Here is a 21279-nt window from a genome sequence, read left to right on the forward strand (position 1 = left end):
CCCTAACCCTAACCCTAACCCTAACCCTAACCCTAACCCTAACCCTAACCCTAACCCTAAGGATTCTGGGAAAAGCGATCGGCAATCTGTACCAACTTCTCATATAAATCCCCGTCAGAAAGCCGAACAAGATCCATCTCCGGTTCCATGCCACGCTCCATGTACCGGTGATCGGGATAGAAGTGACCCCAGCTGGTAGTAGGATGGTGTTGAATATACTCCGCCGGTAAGAGCTTTCCAGGCTGGGATCGACCATACCATTGCTGGTAGTGTTCATTCAAGCCATAATTCACGCTAGACCACCATACCTCCTGCCCCGTGTCCTTGGACTTGCGCATGAACCCATGACCATGTGGATAGGGAAGGAGCCAGTGGCTTTGAAGGAATGAAGTCTTCAGCGTCTGTTTCCACGCACGCGCCTGATCCTTGCCGAGAATTTGATGGATGGCTTCAAAGCTTTGCTGATAGATCATGCGGTAGGGCTTGTCTTTCCATCCCTTTCAATCCTGGCGGCCATCTTTCCACTCCCACAGCCACGCAATGAGGGAGTGTATACTCTTCACTGCTACCCGCCGCTGGTCTAGCAGCTGGATTGGCTGGGCGCCCTCCAGGAAGACATCAGTGATACTGTCATAGCTCAAGGGAACCTCTCCTGCTAAAGCACGGGGCGCATGGTCCGGGTGTAATAACCGCTTCACCTGAAAAAAGACATCTTTTCGAAATACACAGAGGGCAAGTTGTCGCAGGAAGTCTTGGAGGAGATCAAGACAAGGGGAAACAGAGCTGAATTCTTCCATCCATTGGTGTGCCTGGTGCACCCGGAGGAAGTCCAGCCGGACATCTCGGATCTGGGCATACCGGGCCCGGTACGCTGTCTGCATGGAAGGGCTGTTGAACATCATATACTGCGCGGATGGCTGGCAGAAGGTCATAGTATCCCAGTTCAGCTTATCCAGAAACCAGGCGTACCCGTACTCTTTCATCTGCCTCTGAAATCCAAGACCTTCACACCGGCGGAGCCCATCCGGCCGTCGCGCATCCGGCCGGAACCAGACGTCCCGCCAGCACCCAGACACCCGCTGGACCAGGCCACCCGCGTAGGAGAACTGCAGGCAGCGCAGGAACATCATCATCACCCGAGTATGCTCCCAGGTAACAAAATGGCGGTCATTCAGGCTATGAACCATCTCAAACCCGACACAGAATTTATTGATATTCCAGTAGATCCAGAAGAGGAGGGTCGAGGTTGGCAGGGAGTAGAATGGCTCCCGCCCGGACAAAACACCAGGGAGGCGGGACTGATGGAGATGACGCGCTCGGAATTCCCGGTCGATCGCATGGTAGAGGGGGAGTGACACCCGGTGTTCTTCGCGAAGGCCAAAGACCTTCATATAGGAACCCTGCAGGGCTGCATGGCACCGCTGCTTCATGTTCAGATACGCCCGCACTAACGCAACCGGGTCATGGCTCAGACCCCCGCCAACATGCTGCCAGGTTTTGTGCAGTTGGGGATCCAGCGCCAACGTCTCCAGGGAGGGGTTGGAAAATGGGTACACATCCCCGGCTGCAAAGACCTCCTTGACGCTGGAGTACAGCTGGGTATAGAGGAGGCCCGCCCGCCGCTGTGGGGAGGATCGACGGGTCTCCAGTGTCAGGCTACCTGTGTCGTGAAGCAAGCTGATCGGGTAGAACTGTTGCTTGGGGGGCGCGGACTGGGGCGGATGCTGCTGCTGGATCCACGCGCCATAGGAGTCCAAGCAGCATCGCCTCCAGAGGAGGGTCTGTTGCCCCGGCGGACGGACAGGGGATACCGGGTCTGCACCGAGCCGCGATGCAAGCAGACCAGGCCCACCAACCTGGGACGTGCCGGTCGGACAGGTCTCCTTGCCAATATCCACGTAGCAATGGTCAGACAGGTCGGCTGGATTAATTGTATTATCCCAGTGCTGACCAAACCGCTGCATCATGCCCTCCCAGGTTTCAGCCTTACTCAGGGTCTTGAGATTTTTCCCCTGGATCAGAATAGTCAGATCCAAGAATTGCTGAAGCCCGGCCTGCTGGATCGTCTCCTGAATACTCGTCCACACCAGCGGGAGGGCATCAGGTGGGAGGAAGTAGAATAGAAGCTGTTCCCGGGCAACCGGATCTACCCGCTGGGAACGCATCTCGACACCCCGGGCCGTGGCATTGAACCGACTGTGGTCAAAGCTGGATGGGTAATGCTGGACGAGAGAGCCATCATAGTGTTGGTAAATGGCAGGGAGGAGGACCTGGTCCATCCAGACCCGGAAGTCCTGCTCCTGGAGACGGCTGGATTGCTGCTCCTCCCGGTATAGTCGGGGGAACAGGAAGTACAATGAGATATCCTCAAACCCTACCACCCGGCCAAATGTATAATGTGGGATCTGATGTACCGGCTGCCGGGTATAGTGAGCACGGCCCTCACGACTAACTTGGTGTACAGGACGGGGATCAAGGTGCAGGCTGGAATGGAGATCAGAGACAGGCCTCTGGGTCGGGTTCCACCGCACCCCTAATTTGGCCACTGCCAGGCTATGCGCAAACCCCATGATACTATCGATATCAAAGGTCACCCCAGTCTGGCTTCCTGTCTGGTGGTCGGCATCCAGGCAGACATGGACCGGGTGGGAGTCTGCTGCAGCCGGGCGAATTCCAGTGTAGATCTCCCGCTTGCGCGCGGCACTGGTTTGCCCTGCCAGATTCTCCTCACGCCTAGCCATAGTCATCGCGCTCAGAGCATCCGGATACCCCCCGTCAGCCTGTACCCGACCCAGGTACACTCCCAGGCCCGGATGCTCAGCATGCTGGGTTTCATGTTCTCGCTCTTGCTGCGCGTGGCACTGGAGACAACAGCCATGGTGTTCCTGGAGTTGATCAGTCAGAGCCTGCGCAAGGCCATGGATCTGATCAGCTGGGTTGGTGGGAGGAGACCTGGATGGATCCGGCACAGAATCCAGAGTAGGCTCTGTTGCTTGGTGAGAGTTTCCAGGTGTATCAAGTATAGGATCGGTTTGGGTCGGCTGGTTGGGTGCACCTTCAGGCAAGATGGGTGGAGCAGGGTCGGGACTGATAGGCGGATCTGCTAACATAGGTTCTTCCCATGGCCCAAGGCCAGGGCTCAGGGGTGCTAGAAGTTGCTCAATTTCAGTGGCGATGGAGTGTTCCCCAGGAGGGAAGTATGTTGGTGGGGCCTCATGGATCTCGGTAGACAGAGGCACATCTAGGGAATAGTATTGATTAAATTCCTGGGCCCGTTGCGCAGCGCGCGTGGACTGGCGCTGGTTCCGCTGTTGCACGGCCCTGGATGCTTTTCTTTCTTCGGTAGAATTGTATTTTCGAGGACGACCTCTTTTTGCTTGGTCAGGACAAGGGCGTGGTTGGGCCATACTGTACTATAGAACTATAGGTTGATTAATACCTGAAGTAATAAAGGGGAGTCTACATGGGAATAATAAGAGAGATAGAATAGGGGTAACCAGTTAACCAGGTGTCAGTCCGCTTTCTCTTGATCAATCACTTTCAGGTGAATATCTATCCGAGAACAGGTTAGCGCGCCTGTCATGACTAAAAGGGTTTAGTTTTGAGGACGAAAATCAAATCGGGTTTAGTTTTGAGGACGAAATTAAGATACTGTGATGAAGGCCCAAAAACCCCAACTTCAACCCATAATATTTCATAAACCATGTAATTTATCAAAGTTCTGATTACACTGGGGGGATCCTTAGCATAGAATATACTTATCTTCTAATAATTACCTTCCCAGGAGGCCGCGTTGTTGTTAGTCGAAGTCAGGTTTTCCCTACTGGTGTATATACCCGATAAACCTAATACTCTTAATAAAATAATTAATATAGCTTCTGGAATTAAAAATTAATTAGTTGAATACTATTACAAGGCAAAATCATGATAGAGCTAATTACGAACAAATTAATTTAGAAAATAATATCACAGATATTAAGATAGAGATATCAAGATATAACTAAATATTATTATTACTAACCCTGTATTTAAGGAGAATAGCAAGGATAAAAAAAAGTTTACTAGAAAGTATTTTAAACATAATAAACTAGATCATATAGCATAATATTGTTAGTTAAAGCAGAAAAAGGGATTAGCTAACTTATTCTTAGTGGTCTTACTAGTAGTATAGTAGAAGCTAGTATAGCTGGTGGTAATACTACCATCACTACTAGTATCCTAAATACTATTATAACTAATATAGTCTAGTTATATATTCCTTTCTTATAATAATCTTATATATCTTAGAATAACTAGTAGTACTAACAAGGCGCGATGGATTACAGCTTATAAAAGGAGATTAATAATATGGCTAATATACCTGATATCTTTAAAATAGCTTTAAAGCAGTCTGGAATACAGTCTAGAAACTAGGCAGTAAGATTATTAATAAGATCTCTCAGAATTATAATCTATTATTTAGCTATACTTATAAAGATATTTCCTCGGGTGCCCCTGCTATTCTAAATAATAAAGATTTTACTATCTTTATTAACTAAAAGAATATCTACTATAACTATCTCTAGATACTTTAATCTATTACAGCCTTAGTAATCTTATATCTATAGAAGAAGAATAGCAAGACTGTAGTTGTTAAGATTACTGGTAATATATATAACCAGGCTTTATATAATATTAAGCTTATTAATGATCTATACCGCGTGTATGATTAGGGTTAGTATAGTCTACTTCTATATCTTATAAAAGAATATAATTATTAATAACTAAAATAGCTATAATAAGAACTAGGGTAAGCTATTCAGTATTAAGTATATAAAAGATAAAAACATTAATTTTCTATTTATAGCTGAAGCCTCTATCTATATATTATAGTAGTTTAGGACTGGTTATAGATAGGACCCTAAGAGTACTATAGAGGCCTTTATATTAGATAAAAAGCTGCCTAATCTGATAATAGTTAATCTTCCCGCGTGTGAGGTAAAGGATGACTATTTCTACCCTAATTTCAGGAAGTGCGAGGGCGCGGTATGTTCTACTCTACTCTGCCCCCCTCCCCCTATACTTATGTCCCTACCCAAATGACTGTTCCTTCGACCGCTGACTTGACCTTGAAGTGCCTTCTCAAATTCAATATCATGGAGTATTGTTCCAGCCTTTCCATGAATGATTCCGACTTTCCTTACGATGCTTAAGCAATAGGACCGCATTCGTGGGACGCCAATCAGTCTTACCAAGCAGCGAGTATTGTTCTTTTACATTGCCTAGTTTGCCTTCTATTTTCCCCCTCATATGGGGGCCAATGGTGGGTGGGTTGGTTTCTTAGTTATAGGCAGAGTATGTGGAGTCCTCTATAGCCTGACGCGAGTGTGACAACAGAGCAAACAACTATGGAGGTTTCCACCAGCTCAGAAGCTAAAGGCCATCCTTACACTTCTTGCCCGCCTTTTAGTCAATAATGTGTATCAGCCCAGGCTGCTATATATAGACAATCTATAACTTTATTACCTGATAATTTATAATACTATAGTTATAATCTCAGGGTTGATCACGAGTAAGAAATATGTTGAACGATATTCTCAAGTTGTCTCCAGGAATTTGATAGCTCTTTTTATACTATATATATATAACTTGATTATAAATTCCAGGATAAGCCTTCCTCAGGCATGCTACTTGATTACCAGCTACAAGCCTTAAGCCGGTGAGGATATTAACCCTTGAATACTAAGAATTTATTCTCTCGGGGTACAATATACAGGGTTTTGTGTGAAATTGGGGAAGCTTCGATTGTTATAGCGTCCCCTGACTACAACTTGGTGGATAAGGAGAGCTCATACTGGTATGCTGACGTCTATTTCAGAATATTGTATACATGATGTTATTATAGCTTATTGAATTGCGAACGCGTGGGGCTTAACAACAGTCGTGATGTTGGCTCTACTATGCAGTTAATTATTGACTCGTGTAGCAGTGGTGGAACGACTGCTGGTGAGTTTTGACTTGTTTATCTCAGTTAAATTCTTCCACGTACTAATGCTGGTAGGGGACAATTCTGTTACTGGAAACGGCAACATGCTAGTTCTCGCTGGATCCGACCACCCTTAATAACCGGATACAGGAGGAGGGAGGATTGTTTAGAGATTCTGTTGATAGTGTAGAAAGACACAAAGGTGTGCTTTACTCTATGCTGTACCCTGCAGATTATCTGCTTCTGCAACTCCAACATAATCCATAACTAGTTCATAATATGTTACTGAAAAGGTTTCTCGGACCGACATGGGTCAAAGGCTGCCGCGCAGAGCCGACGGCAGTATATCTTACACAGCAGCTAACTCGGTGGCCGGTAGCATAGTTAGAGTAACCTGCGCGCTTAGGTTCCAAGGCTGGAATAGAGAATCCTTACTTTGAGGCTTGAATGTTTGTGGGATTTCTGTAGTCTGGGTATCACCGGAACTTGAGGGTCTATGGTGTCTCTTTTCACTACTAAACATATTTATGTAATATCACCGACAAGGGGTAATTACTATTCCTGTTAATCTCTTAGCTGAATACTCGTCCGCCTTTAACTTTGCTTGGACTGAGAATGAGTACTGACTCGTACAGATACGGCACACTGGGAAAGTCGCCCCATATATCGAGGGAAAGGGGCTTGCAGAGGTATAGGAGAAAGAATGTAATTTGCCACTATCGAAAACTATCCCTGGCTACCTATAGGATAAACCTGGCTTGACTTTATATCTAGATACATACTAATATGTAGGTAGCGGCTTCTCTTAAAGATCCTGAGCCTGAGTCCAACCTTCATGCTTAATGTCATTGGAGGTAGCGCCCTGGTTCACAGTGTTCCCAGTGAAAACAAGGTCACCATCGTAGTCTAGGGAGTATGGGCCGTTGGCGTTTTCTTCAAAAACGTATTGGAGTCTCTTGCCACAAGCATCCCATGTAAGCCTGCCATCTGTACCATTATTAGTATCCGGCGAATTAAAATCCAAAGAACGACAAAACTAACCACTAGACCCCTGGACGCAGGTTTTACCGTCACTCGAGCCAAAGTAACTGGCTTCGGTAGTGCAACTGTCGATGTCCTCAACTTGGAAGTAACACTGGCCTTCACCAGCGCGCAGTGCGATATAGCCGCCCTGGACTAGCATTGGGAGGGCTGCATTAGCCAAAAAAGTCACAGTCTTGAGTTGCATTGTGAGGGGAGGTTTGAATTAGGTTGATATAGGCTGGACAAGGTCTTGAGTGTGTGAGAGAATTGAGCAGATGAGAGACAAGCGAGGGCTGAGGCTCTCTTTTATGTTCGTTTTTTTTTTTTTTTTTTTTTTTTTTTGGTATTGAATTCGCCGATCCAGTAAGCCAGTAAGCCAGGAGGAAGAAGCGATCAACTCTGGTTGGGGCCTCAGTTCCAAAATTATAACATTACTTGGATTGCTCCACCTTGAGTTGAGACAAGCGTTGCACACGCGCACTACAAGCTTACTGTGGGTGATCAATGGAGAGCGAACTCCCAGTCATACCTGCCCAAATCCTGCCTACTCGGTACCTCCGAAAATAAAGCTTTAGTATTGCGGGCTGAGGCTGTATTGAGGCGTGATACGTGTTATAGAAGGTCAACCGGTCAAGCCTTCCTAAACCCTAGGTCCTTGTGTGACCTTGCAAGTAATTGACTCACCTAGGTCGCTTTATATACAATATAAAAATTGTTATAGTCAAGTAAGGCTTGCAACAGAAGGTAGGGCCAGCCTAGGTATATATACTTAAGTACTCTAACCCTTGCCTTACAGTATCCCGCAAGTACTCCGACCGTTTTTGGCTCACAGACCCTACACTACAGAGGATATTTCAGGTACTCTTCGTTCCAAGGGTTGAGCCTTACTAATACTGTAGGATAACTGAACTGACTGGATTAACCTCTAACTGCCCAAACCTAACTCAGTAATCCCTGGTGGAGGCAATTCAGACACTAATACAAACTTGCGAAGCTACCTCAGCGCACGCACAACAGGTCGAGCTCGACCTTGATTGAAAGCACACATACTCCTAGTATCCTTAGACTAGCTTTTTATTCCGAAAATAACAGCCACCAAGTAAAACCTCTAAATACAGCGGCAATGACCGTCCTTAAGTAGTTCCTTCCCTCATGCCTTTCATGCTGTCTCAGTATGACAGGCTCGTAGATCATCATCCTCATCATGCTCATTCCATTTGATCGGCATGATGACTTTTCCTTGGCGTCATGCTGTGATAGCAATTCTGGTATGACCGGGTCAGCTCATCATTTTCCATCTATTAATTGCCATGGCTGCCTCCTTTCAATTAGCTCTGATATTGGTTGCGAGCATGTAGAAGGAAGACTGTTTGGCGTGGATCCTCGGAGGCTTACAAAGCCGCACTGAAGCAATTTTTTCAAATATATGCAGGAGTTGCACGGTATGTGGGGTCTCAATTTTATGGAGAACAATCATCGTTCCTCCTGGCTTGATATGCTTAAGCCCAAGTGTCAGTTATGCAAGAGTTAATCTACTTGCTTCCCTATGCCCCCAATAGGCTGCCCTTTGATGGTTTCTAAGCACCTGGTCGTCGCATTGAAGAAGGTCAAAACTATACATTAGCTGGCTGCCAGATACGAAAATTAAATAGGCAGATAAATCAATAGATATGGATACATGCAAGATGTTCACAGGGTTTATGACAGAAAGGTCGCATTAATTCACCGATAGCTGCTCGATTTAAACAGAAAAAAAACAGCCCTGTGCCAATTAACCCACCTGGCCCTTAATACGCGGTTCATGAACAGGCGCGGAAGTCTTCCAAGTGCTGATTGAAAACTATTAAGTAGAAAGATAATGGATTCCCTCCGCATGTCTCTGTAGATGTATTTAATAGTGAAACTTAACATTATCACATAAGTTATACTTACAGTCCTGTAAGTATAATATCTTAAAATATTACTTAATACTATTATAGTTAGAGTACTTTTTATTATATTAAAAGTATACTACAGACTTTAGCTTTTTCTTAGGCTGTCCTAAAAGGACAGTAGATTACTTTTTTTATACTAGTATAGTTAGTTACTCCTTAGACTTATATTTTTAAGATAATAAAAAGGTAGTTTAGTCTTTATCTTTAAATAATATAGAGTATTTTAGCTGTTTATAGAGTAAACTATTCTTAGAAAAGCTATAATACTAGATCTCTGTTATAATTACTTTATTACGCTGTGCCTACTTATCCTCTAATAAGTTAGAGATAGACTAGGTAAAGAAATTCTCTATAATAAAGATTTATTAAGAAGGGATAGTAAAATTATTCTATAGTATCTTATATACTAGTTTATTATTTATAATACTGCTAGTTAACTATCTCTTAATATTAAGCACAGCCTACTTTTAACTAAAGTTTTAGTAAATATTCTTCTATTATTTCTTTTATAAGTTTTAATATAAATTACAGATCTTCTACTCTTAGTTTTTTAGTAATATTAATAATATTAGATTATTAGAGTTATTATACTATATCTCTAACTTAACCTACTAATAGATTACAGCCTGTAGTTAAGGATTCTTCTCTACTAATATACAGTTAGTATTAGTTAAGTATTATAGCTGGTGCTGATTAATCCAGCAGCTTACCCGTAACACAGCTCTTAAAAACTTAAGATTAGGATTAAGATTATATATAACCTTCTATAAACCAGTATAGTATTAAGAATAATAGTATTTAATAAATATCCTACTACTAGTATATGCTATAATAATATTATATTATACCTTACTGATGAATCCTAAGTACCGGTTAGTGAATAATTCTTATTAATAATAAAGATTAGGAGAGAGAAAGTTAATTATTTACTACTTTAATTAAGTAGCTTATCTCTACTATAACAAAACTAATATAAGAAGAAAGGATTTAGAAAGCTATATATCTTACTTAATAATTAGAGTTGCCTATTAAGCGTTTCTCTACTTATATGTGTTTTTTATAAAATACGGGCCTGGCTATAGACTATATCTATCTTTAGGAAGATATAGTAATTATCTATCTTTTATTTTAATAAAAGTAGTATTTATTGCCGGCTATTCTTAACTAAAAGTCTCTAAAGATCTTCTATTAATATAAGATAAGACGCCTTAAATATATTTATAATAAAAAGAATACTAAAGAGTAGGATATATAGACTAAAGACTAGTAATATATTATAAACTATTTCTAGCAGTATAAAGATATTACTGATTTATATATCAGTATTATAGGAATTATAGAAATTATATAATATATAAAGCTACTTATAGTTTAGATATTCTAAGAATACTTTTTATAAACTAGGGTTAAATTTTAATTATAGGTACAGGAGGCCCTTTTTATAGATCTTACTGGAGAGTTAGTTAGAGATATTTAAACTAAAGATTTAATATAGTATATTTTCTGTTAATTATAAAAAGACTAATTATATTATATAGATAGAGAATGATTTACTAGAATCTTAAGTAGAATTACTTCTCTCTAGTTTAGAGGATAGTTTTATTAAAGAAAACTATATCTTTAATATAGATTAGAATATTCTCTTACAGCTGTTTATCTAAGCTATATTTATTAATAAGATATTTTATTTCCTATTTATTAGTATCAGAATAGGATAGATTATAAATTAAATAATAAAATTAAACTTATTATCTATATTATCTCCTCTATTTCCTCGCTTATCTCATGCTTAGTGACCCGGGTGTAGTAGATCTAAAAATATTTTTAGTTAGTATTAAAGACGCTTACTTTTTTATAATGCTTCTGCTGATAACTGTTATTAGGGTTGTATTTAAGCTTACAGCACCAGTTTAAAAACTAGTATATATTATTTAGAGTTACTAGCTTTAATATCTCTTCTATATCTTCCTACTTCAGCTTGGCTGACGGCTCGATCGCTTTGGCCTGATAGAATCTAGAAGTAAGATAGTTAGCAGAGGATCTTCCTGCTAGAGAAAGAAGGTCAAAGAGTAATAATAAACTAAATCTAATACTTTTTTAGTTAAAGATTTAGTTTCTTGGTACCGCTGGCCTTGCTGTAATCTTCTAGAATCTTAGATAGTTTCTTATCTGTATTATCAGCCGGGACTTTATAGTACGCCTGATACTGTAGTTCTATTACTAATATACCTGTATTTCTATTAGATCTCTTTATAAGAGGCTTTATAGATTTTATTTAGGGATATTATATCTTTTTTTTTCTAGTTAGTATTTCTCTATATTTATATCTCTTAGTAGATAGCTTTTAAGGCCCGGGTAAGAAGTAATCTAGTTCTGTTAAATTAGTATCAGAGTTTAGGTTATATACTAGATTATTATTAGTATCAGAGCCTGTTCTAGAGGTTATTTTACTTATAGGGAGCGGGCAGTTACTATAAGTAGGATTTTAATAATATATAGCTAAAGGCAGATACTGACTATAGAATAAAGTAGTTAGATACCTTAAAAAAAGACTAACTCTAGTAATTAAAATAGCAGGCGTAAAGAAGTGACTGTAAGAGAGTAATTAATTTTAATACTAATAACAGAGGTACTAATAAAGAGAAGAAGTTTAATAGTAAGGAGGGTAGGAGGAGGGTAGACTTATAGCTATATTAGTTAAATACCAGCTAGCAGGCAGCTAGCAGGGTACTAAGGAGGCTATTTTCAGTATTCTTAAAGTAATGATAATTAGGGAGCAAGTGATATAAAATAGAAAAGCTATGTTAGAAGCACCCATAAGGATTATAGCCTCAGGCAGGATTAATTATCTAATTAGATAATGCATGTGCGAAGAGCGCAGGAGCATGGTAGAGGAGAGTTACTGAAAGATAGCTGCTTTTAGCCGCCCATACGGCCGAAAACAGCAGTGAAATGGCAAATCGAAATTCTTTATGGGAATTTAAAATCTAAATTATTTTTAAATCTTAATAATTTAGAGCCATGCCTGGCCCTAGCAGCAGGACTAAAAATAAATAATAGATAAAATTATTATTTAATTTAAGATTTTAATTAAAATTAAAGAGTTTATTAAGAGTAGTACTAGTAATTATTTTTATATTTTTAATTCTAGATTTATAAGCTCTAAAGATTTAAAAAAAAGTAAATTAATATTATATTAATAATAGCTAGCTAGAAATCCTCTAATTAATTAAATTTTTCTAAGAAAAATTATTAATAATAAGATTAATATAATAAGAAAGATAAAGAGTATAAAAAATAATAAATACTTAAAAAGAAATTAAGAAAGAACTTTATTTTAATTATAATAAGTCTAGTTACTAAGCTACTAACTACTCTAAAAAAATAAATAAAATAGTTAAAAAAGAATAAGAATCTATAATTCTAAAACTTTTAATATTAAGTAATTTTATAGAACCTAAGATATTCCTTATGCTTATAAATATTAAAATAAAATAAAATAATATAGATTAATAATTAGTAGTATTTTTAGATATTAAAGCTAGTAATAACTTTATATTATATAAATATTTTATTAAAAAGAAAATTTAGCTTAAAAATATAGGAATAATATCTTTAATAAATTATATTAATAATAAAAAAATCTCCTGCTATAATACTATTATACTAAGAATATTAATATTTAATTTTAAAAAAAAGATATAAATTTTTAATATTATCTTTTATATTATTAATCTTATTATAGATAAATATTAAGCCATTTTAAAAAGAAAATAAATAGTTTGTATTAATCTAGATATTTTCTTATTATTAAATAACTAGTACTAGAAGAAATAATTAAAAATATATATATATATTTAAAAAATATAAAAATCTTTTTTAATTTTATAAAATACAGCCTAATTATTATAGTTATATATTAATTATAATTAGATAATAATCTAGAGCTAGATCTACTATTCTAATATATTAACTAGTTAAAATTTTTTTAAAAAATTAGGACTAGCTAACTCTCTATATAAAATATTATTTATAAAATTCTATTAAAATTAGATATTTAGTTCTTATTTAGATATCTATACAGTCTTTTATAAGTAAAGTTAAAGATACTTAAAAAGTATCTTAATAAAATATTAAAAAAAAAATTAAATTAAATTATTATAAAGCTTTATAAAAATCTTTATTTTCTTTTATAAAAAAAATAAATAATTTATTATATTTTTATATTAACTATTATAGCCTAAATATTATTATTTATAAGAGTTAGTATTTTTTTTCTTATATTAATAAGCTTATAGACTACTTTATCTATATTAAATATTTTATTAAGCCAGATTTATATAATATATACTACTAGATCTAAATTAAAAAAAAAGAGAAGACTATATTCTATATTAAATATAAATATTTTAAATATTTAATTATACTATTTAAGCTAATTAATATATTTATAATATTTTAAGCCTATATTAATACTATAATATATAAAATATTAAATAATTATTATATTATCTATCTAAATAATACTTTTATCTACTCAGAAATAATAAAAGAATATAAAAGATATATTAAAAAATTCTAAAAAATTTTTAATATTATTTATTATATATAAAGCTATCTCAATATAAATTCTACTATTTATTTTTTAAGCTTAATAAATCTTTATAATAGTTAATAAGGTTCTTATATCTAGAAATTAGGAATAAAAGTCTAGCTAGAGATATTCTAGCCTTATTTATTAAAAAAAAATTAAATATTAACTATCTTTTATAGATTATTAGAGAGAAGTAATTTAAATTATAAGATATCAAGTTAGTACTAAAAATCTAATAACTATAAAGTAATATTAATATAGTATAAAAATATTAGTTTAATTAATTAAAAAACTTTATTTAAAATAGAATAAATTACTTAAGAATTTATAAAACTAAAATAACTAGGAATTCTATATAAAATCTTATAAAAAAGATTTTTAATAGAAGTTTCTGATAATAATTCTTAATATCTAATTTAATTAATCTTTAATTAATATTATTAGATTATTATATAATTCTATCTAATAAATTCTTCTTAAATAAGAATATATAAAGTCTTAAGATATATAATATATTAATTTCTTAATAATTATTTATATTAGAGTTAAATAGAGATTAGTAGTTAGTAAGTTAGTAATTACTAGCTTAAGATACTCTAGAAATATCTTAGCAGCAGTCTACAGGGGTTATATAGGAGGTGTCACGTGGCACGGTCTTACAGTCGTGACAAGCAGATACTTTAACAGGATATATTAAATAATATAAGGAAAAAAGGTATATATATAGTACTATTATTATTATATCTAGAGTTTAGTTCTTTATCTATTATTTTTAGAAGTATAACTAGTTTATCTTTATAAAGTTATATGAGACTGTATTATATCTCTATTCTCTTTAATTAACATACTTATTAAAGACTCTTTTCCACTTATATCAAGAATAACTAAGGACCGGCAGACCTTATCTGACACAGGGACTATTAATAATTTTTAGTTTTTAATTTTAGGGCATGGCGGGGAATAGCAGGATTAATTAGTATAGACAGCCTAAGTATTTTATAAGGCACATAGATAAAAAGCATGGAATAGATGCCACTCTATCGCCTACTAGCTCATTAGGACTACTTATCATGACTGATTCTACCTCCTATATTCCTTAAAGTATTAGATTAAGGTATAGTATCATAAGATAAAAGAGATCTATATCTAATTAATTATTTATATTCTTATATATCTTAATCTTTTATATAAAGCTGCAGTAGTTATGTAATTAGTTATATAATAATATTCTTTTTTTATAGGTATCTATAATAATAATAAGTATTTTAAGACTAGTATTAAGAATACTAATCTATTATAGTTATATTTTCTAATTTTTTTAAGATAGTTAATCTATATTAAATTATTATAATTAATTTTTTTTATTTTTTTAATTTACTTTACTTATTTATAAAACTCTTCTAGAGATAAAGCTTTAAATTCTTATTATTATTATAAAAAAATAAAGTAATCTTAAAACTAGTTTATAAAGATATTTATAAAGATATTTATAAAGATTTAAATTCTTTATAATATTATTTTAGGGCTTATAAGCTTAATTAAGTATTAGATATTATTATTTTTAATAGATTAAATATAAAGTTAAGTATTAAAATTATAAGATTCTTAATCTTTAGGATTATTATAAATAGTATAAAAAAAGTATAATATACTTGATAAAAAAAATAAAAAGTTATAAAACTTAGATTTTAAGAATTTAAGATAATTAATAAATTAATATTAAAACTTTAATATTATATTCTTTATAAAATAAAGAGATTTTTTTATAAGTTAAGTCAGCTTCTAGCTTACTCAGCTCTACCTCTTATAAATATCTAGGGACTCTCGCAGAGGGTCTTACAATATAAGACTTAGATTTAAGAATTTAAAATAATTAATAAATTAATACTAAAGCTCTAATATTATATTCTTTATAAAGTAAAGAGATTTTCTTATAAATTAAGTTAGGTTCCAGCTTACTCAGCTCTATCTCTCATGAATACCCAGGTACTCTTGCGGAGGGTCTTACACTAATTATATATCAGAGGCTCTAATATCATGGTCCACCACTATAAAGAACTACAGAGAATCACAATAGTAATTTCTTATTTAAATTTATTATTTTATTTTAATAAACTTTAAACCTGTATTATATTCTTTTAAATTACTAGGGAACTTTAAAAATAATGTAAATTATAATTAAATAATTAATCTACTTATTATAAAAATATAAGTTATTTTTAGTAACTATCGCCTAGAATACTAGACTTATAAAAATAAAGAAATTAAACTCTAGACTAGTTAATTAGTACCTATGCTCAATAGAATCCTAAAGGAATCTGAGTCTAATTCCCTGCCGCCTGTGGGTTAGGGCGGGTTTAGGGCGGTTTAGCAGGTTGGGTTTAACAAGTCTAAGAGTGTCCTCGTATAAGTTCCCGGCTGACGCCAGGCATTTTGGCTGACCATCAGCAACAGTAAATTACCAACTTCTTGGCATTTTGTCACCGACAATCGCCATCCCAAGCAGAAGGACGCTGAAGTGCAGGGTTCATAAACTTGACTTGGGGTCTGAAATCCATCCAACGGTTCCGAAGTTACTTTAACGCAACGAAGAGGACGGGAAAAATATAATGCGCCACCTCTCTGAATGGTCTGCAGACTGCCTGCTCCTCATCGCAGACCAGCTGCCGCAAGACCGCGACCTGAGCCGCCTCGCACGGACGAGTCGGCGGATGTATTCACTGTTTAACCCCTATCTCTATCGTCGCGCCATCCAGTCTCGAGGCGCAACACGGGGCCTGTGGTGGGCAATCCGAATTGGCAGCTTGACCGCTGCGCGATACGCGCTCGAAGCCGGGGCGGGCATCCACGCCAAGGAAGACGACTATTCAGCGGACTGTGTCGTTGTGAGGGCTTTGGAAGTCCGGGATAGAGCGAGAAATATTTGGAACAGCCGAATGCATTTTGGATGGAAGATCAGCCCGCACGTCGTGGACGGGCTGCTCGATCAGTATCGGCGCATTATCCTCCTGCTCCTCGATAGCGGGGCGGATATCCACGAACGATCGAGACAGGGATGGACGCCGCTGCACAAGGCTGCCTGGCTACGTGATGTAGAGATGGTGCGGGTCCTTGTGGAACGGGGTGCCGATATTACGCTGACGTCGGATCACGGAGGTACGCCTCTTCATCTGGGTGCTTTCAGTGGCCACGTAGGGGTGATGAGATATCTCCTCGAGAAAGGGGCCGATATTCACGCGAGGAAAAAGTGCTCGAGTACAGCGCTTCATGAGGCGGCCCGGCAAGGATGCCTCAACGCGGCTGCGTTCCTTCTCGAGAATGGAGCTGAAGTCGACGCCAGAGATGAGAACGGGCAGACGCCTCTTCACGCTGCGGTCTGGAGTGGAATTATGAGACCGATAGAAAAAGTCGTACAGCTTTTGCTTGACAACGGCGCTGATATCGAGGCTCTCGACGCGAAAGGGTGGACTCCTCTCCAAAGAGCTGTTGCAAGTGGATATTCGGACAAGGTCGTCGACTGTTTGATTGCGAACGGCGCGAATATCGAGGTCCGGGATCAGGAGGGGCGCAATCTATCTCAGCTGGGTCAGAAGCATTGTCGTCCCAAATTCGCGCGGCGTTTTGCCCGACGCTCGGATAGGGTCAGGAATCGTGGCTCGCGGTGAACCTCCATCGCTATATGCCTTTCAATAGTGTTAGATAATGTTATAGCAGGTATCACAGGTTTCTTGGCTGAAGCTGGCCTCCTGTTCAATAACCACATGGGCAGAAGCAAGTGGCGCGATACCGAAGGGTTATTGGTCGGTGGATATCTTGTGCTACGTTCCGGAGTCGTGTATGTGCAGCTTTCCCTTGTGCGTGCTGGCATATCTCAGTTCTACGCCAGATGGCCATCAACGTGCCAAGTGCCAACATTCTTGGCCGAGCTGGCAAGCTTGAAAGCACAGGCTTAGCAGTCATGGCAGAGGACAGTCTTCCAAGTGGACGCTATGATCTAATTTAAACGGTAGCTTGCTAGAAGCCGAGTATCCCGCCACGGCCTGAGGTCGGATATTTGCAAGTCAGTCGCAGCGATACTTGAGAATAATCTGAAGGCGAGCAGCTTAGAACTATAACAAGATACATGCCAGTATATTCTATAATACTAACAAGATATTGGTGGTTGGATGAAGATGGGCTGTATTTACTATGTACTGTGGAAGAGCTCCTTATGTGCGACAGTCCAGGAACAGCAATTAAGGTGGGAAAAGTCGAGCGAGTTTCGTTATAATAACAGCAGCCCTATGAGAGATAGGACTAACGATCTTGTGGCTTGGTGTTGTTGAGAATCGTCGTGAGGGCAGCAGCATCCTCAATACTGCACTTTAAATGCACACGCTTATCCGACGGCGGTTGCTTTAAGATGGACAGACCAGTGCGCCATTATTTCGACGGACGGATTGGTCGCGGAGTCATGTTGCCGCCGCAGTTAGGGCAGACGTTGGCGAGCTTTGTCTCCGCGCAGTCAGCACAGAAGGTGCACTCGTAGGAGCATATGCGCGCCTCTGTTGACGCTGGTGGCAGGTCCTTGTCGCAGTATTCGCAGTTCGGGCGTAGTTGCAGCATTATGATCACTTGGATGATTTGGATAGAATTCAGATTTGAGCATTGAAGGCAGGAAATATTTAGCCCATACACCGAGGGCCTTTCATCTATTTAAGTCGCGAATACGGCCTTCATCCCCGCATTCCTTGCTTACTAATGGAGATGGTAATCTATGTCGAGCCGCGGCAAGCCCAGCCACGGCTGATAGAGCCGACTACGCAGTATAGCTATGCAGGCTATGTTGATTCAATGAGCATTGGATGTGGTCTGGACCAGGGCACAGACACCGAAGGGTATATGCGTATCTCTCTTCTCTAGCCACTCCAAACCCCACCCGAAGAATCCCGCTCATGGGCCTGACTATACATATAATCCAGAGGAAGCATATCATTAATCCAGATCCTCTTAGGACATAGTTCTGTGAAAACAACCCCCACGGCAATTTTAACCCAGCCGGTGTACGGAGCGGGCGCTCTCCCAGAAACATAGCCATGCTCCGGGCTGTAGTCTGCATCGACCGCCATAATGTAGCTGTTGCGGACGTGCTTGCGAATGGCACTCATTGGGTCCTCCGGGAGCGAGACCTCCTGCCCTGGAGGACCAATCAGGGACGTGACGGACTCCTCATCGACGAAGAGACAGACCTGGCGGTCCTTGTGGTAGGGAATCGGTAGATCCAAATTCCAGGGGTCTTGGCTGAGTCGTGGCTCGGTGTCTGGTGATGGCATGGCTTCTTGCAGTTTCTTGAAGGAGCTTCACCGGCCAAGTCAGTGAATCTCAATCTCGAACCACTGTTTTTGTTCCATGCCACGGTAGCGAGCAGGAGTAGGGTTAAACTCGCCTCCGGACCTCATCCACTCCCTTGCCCTGCAACTGCTGATCCTCTACCCACACCAAATCCATCCGCTCCGTTGCCATATGGCACATCTCCTCGGTGACCCCATTGGACCGGTAACTGCGGAACCAGAGCTTCCACGCATTGTCCCAGACCCGGTCAAGCGCTGCGCGGTACCGGGCCCATCGATCGGGGTCGCGGTAGCATGCGCACCGGTAGATGACAAAGCCCCAGTTTCCGGTGTCGCGCTGCATGTAGCGCATCCAGGGGGGTATGTAATTCCTTCCAGCATCCGACATGGTGCTTCGTGGAATGGGGGGAAGGTGGTGCGAGAAATACGCAATATATTACACCCGGCCAGGTGGCACGGGGGTGGGTGGCCCTCATATATATATGTATCAAACCCCACGAAATTTCGCGCGAAATGTGGACCACCCCCTTAATACCTCACATATCTGACCCTTCGCACCAAATCTGACCCCCATAAATCGCATGTATCTGGTCGCAAAAAGGCCCCCGAAATCTTGGCAGTAATCTCTGACCACAGTATTATTCGTACAACCTGTGACAAAACTATCACACCGGGGAACCCCAGCAGGCCCAGCCTCTCCAAGCAGGCGGTGGCCAGGGCGGCTACTGATATCTCTACTCAATGACGCGTACAACGCGCCCTGCTTCCCAGACGCGTACGTGATTATAGTTGATTCCTACCCACAAACATATTATATATATATTCAAAGCAATGGAAGAACAGGAGCTGCAGCAGATTGAACTACAGGACCAACTTGACCTATATAGTCGCAAGGCCCTTCACCGTGTACAAAGCCAGCGGCCGCAGAATACTAAGAAGGCGTATACTAAGAAGCAGCAGGAATAGGAGGTAAGTCTGAGGATTAAATCCTTTGTTATTTATTTCCCTTTACCTTAAGGCTGATTCCGTACAGGAATTCTGTCAAGAATACTCATTTCCTGATGGAGCCTTGGTGACAGAGAAGAAGCTAGTTAACTATGTTTCTTAAGAAGAAGGTCCTGTACCGTCCGATCTATTCGTCATCCCGATATTACAAGAATCGTACGAAACTGGATGGTGCACCCATTAAGCAGACACTGGGGATTAAGAGTATCCAGTAATATATTAATGCTGTGGTTGATCTCTGGTCATTTCAGATAACCCTTGGTATTAATACCTCTAGTAATCCTCGGGGATATATAGTCTCTGCTTTATTAGAAGGCCGGGCTAAGCAAGAAAACAAGCGCAAACATACAGAGTATCTTAACCGTGCAGCCGGCACCCTCCAGGATAGCTATTCAAAAGATAAAATCAAGGAGTTTGTACGATACTGCTGGCAGGGATAGAAGGATAAGAACACTAAGTTCCGGAAACCAGAAGCTTAGGAGAGCTACCTTTATACAGTAGTAGACTTCCTTTTTAACCATAACATGCTTCTCCGCGGGGAGTCATGCTGACTGGTTGAATTACCTGATCTATTTACTATTCCTTTATTTAATAAAGGACCAACACCATGCTGGCCAATAATTATGATTATAAATAATAGGAAAACTAACCAGTTTAGCTGGTTAGAATATATAGGAGTAGTATACTACTAAGATACTCTTCTTTAGACATGCACAACCCGCCCTGAAATCCTATACCCGACCCGGCCCGAATCCAGGTGGGTCCGGGGTGGGATGACTAAGCTAGAACCCGCAGCGGGTTTTTACCCGTTTGGGAAAACCCGTGTGGGTTTGGGTTTAACCCACTAACTCCAGAATGACGTCATCCGGCTAGAATTAGATATTTTCTAGAAATTTAATATATATTCTATTAAATCAATATTTAAATATTCTATTTCTTTTAATTAGAACCTAAAATATTGTATAATAGTGGACTTATTAAGGCTTTTAAAAATATCTTGGCAACCCATTTCAAAATATATATTTTGACATAGAACCCCTAGTGACCACTAACCACCTTTCTAGACCTTATTTTTTAATATTTAAATTATCTATTTTTTTAGTTCTATATAGATTTTTATATAAAAATTTTAATATTTTCTAAAAATTCTATTTTTAGGAAGGGTTTGGGTTTATAGGGTGTATAACCCAGTCCTGAACCCATAATCAATCCCTTCCTAAAAGAGATAGTATACTGATGATCATATCCGAATTAGGTCTAGCTTAGAAATTCTGGGTAGAACCCGCCCTAACCCGGCCCAAACCTATGAGGGTTTGGGCTGACCAATCAGATCCCCGAACCCGCTGCGGGTTGGGGCGCCTGAGGCCTCAACCCGGCCCAACCCAACCCATATGCATGTCTACTCTTCTTTATATAATATACCAGACT

General features: G+C 39.0%; 5 protein-coding genes across 5 annotated transcripts; 1 reads left to right on the forward strand and 4 right to left on the reverse strand.

Moving 5' to 3' along the window:
* Window positions 1–56: 56 nt before the first annotated feature.
* On the reverse strand, window positions 57–473 carry APUU_20001A (uncharacterized protein; the record flags this gene model as incomplete). The annotated part of the gene is made up of 1 exon (XM_041698593.1): window positions 57–473. One exon carries the CDS (start codon window positions 471–473, stop codon window positions 57–59), a length of 417 nt encoding a protein of 138 aa, XP_041551763.1.
* A 27-nt stretch (window positions 474–500) lies between these two features.
* Window positions 501–3407, reverse strand: APUU_20002A (uncharacterized protein; the record flags this gene model as incomplete). Its single annotated transcript, XM_041698594.1, has 1 exon — window positions 501–3407. One exon carries the CDS (start codon window positions 3405–3407, stop codon window positions 501–503), a length of 2907 nt encoding a protein of 968 aa, XP_041551764.1.
* A 3363-nt stretch (window positions 3408–6770) lies between these two features.
* APUU_20003A (uncharacterized protein) lies at window positions 6771–7193 on the reverse strand (the record flags this gene model as incomplete). Its single annotated transcript, XM_041698595.1, has 2 exons — window positions 6771–6952; window positions 7007–7193. 2 exons carry the CDS (start codon window positions 7191–7193, stop codon window positions 6771–6773), a joined length of 369 nt encoding a protein of 122 aa, XP_041551765.1.
* An 8932-nt stretch (window positions 7194–16125) lies between these two features.
* APUU_20004S (ankyrin repeat domain-containing protein) lies at window positions 16126–17181 on the forward strand (the record flags this gene model as incomplete). The annotated part of the gene is made up of 1 exon (XM_041698598.1): window positions 16126–17181. The coding sequence occupies one exon, from the start codon at window positions 16126–16128 to the stop codon at window positions 17179–17181; it is 1056 nt and encodes a 351-aa protein (XP_041551766.1).
* Window positions 17182–18414: 1233 nt separating this feature from the next.
* On the reverse strand, window positions 18415–19234 carry APUU_20005A (uncharacterized protein; the record flags this gene model as incomplete). The annotated part of the gene is made up of 2 exons (XM_041698599.1): window positions 18415–18853; window positions 18942–19234. The coding sequence occupies 2 exons, from the start codon at window positions 19232–19234 to the stop codon at window positions 18415–18417; spliced, it is 732 nt and encodes a 243-aa protein (XP_041551767.1).
* Window positions 19235–21279: the final 2045 nt, after the last annotated feature.

The sequence above is a fragment of the Aspergillus puulaauensis genome, chromosome 2, assembly GCF_016861865.1.
Source record: "Aspergillus puulaauensis MK2 DNA, chromosome 2, nearly complete sequence".
In the NCBI taxonomy this organism is placed as follows: domain Eukaryota; kingdom Fungi; phylum Ascomycota; class Eurotiomycetes; order Eurotiales; family Aspergillaceae; genus Aspergillus; species Aspergillus puulaauensis.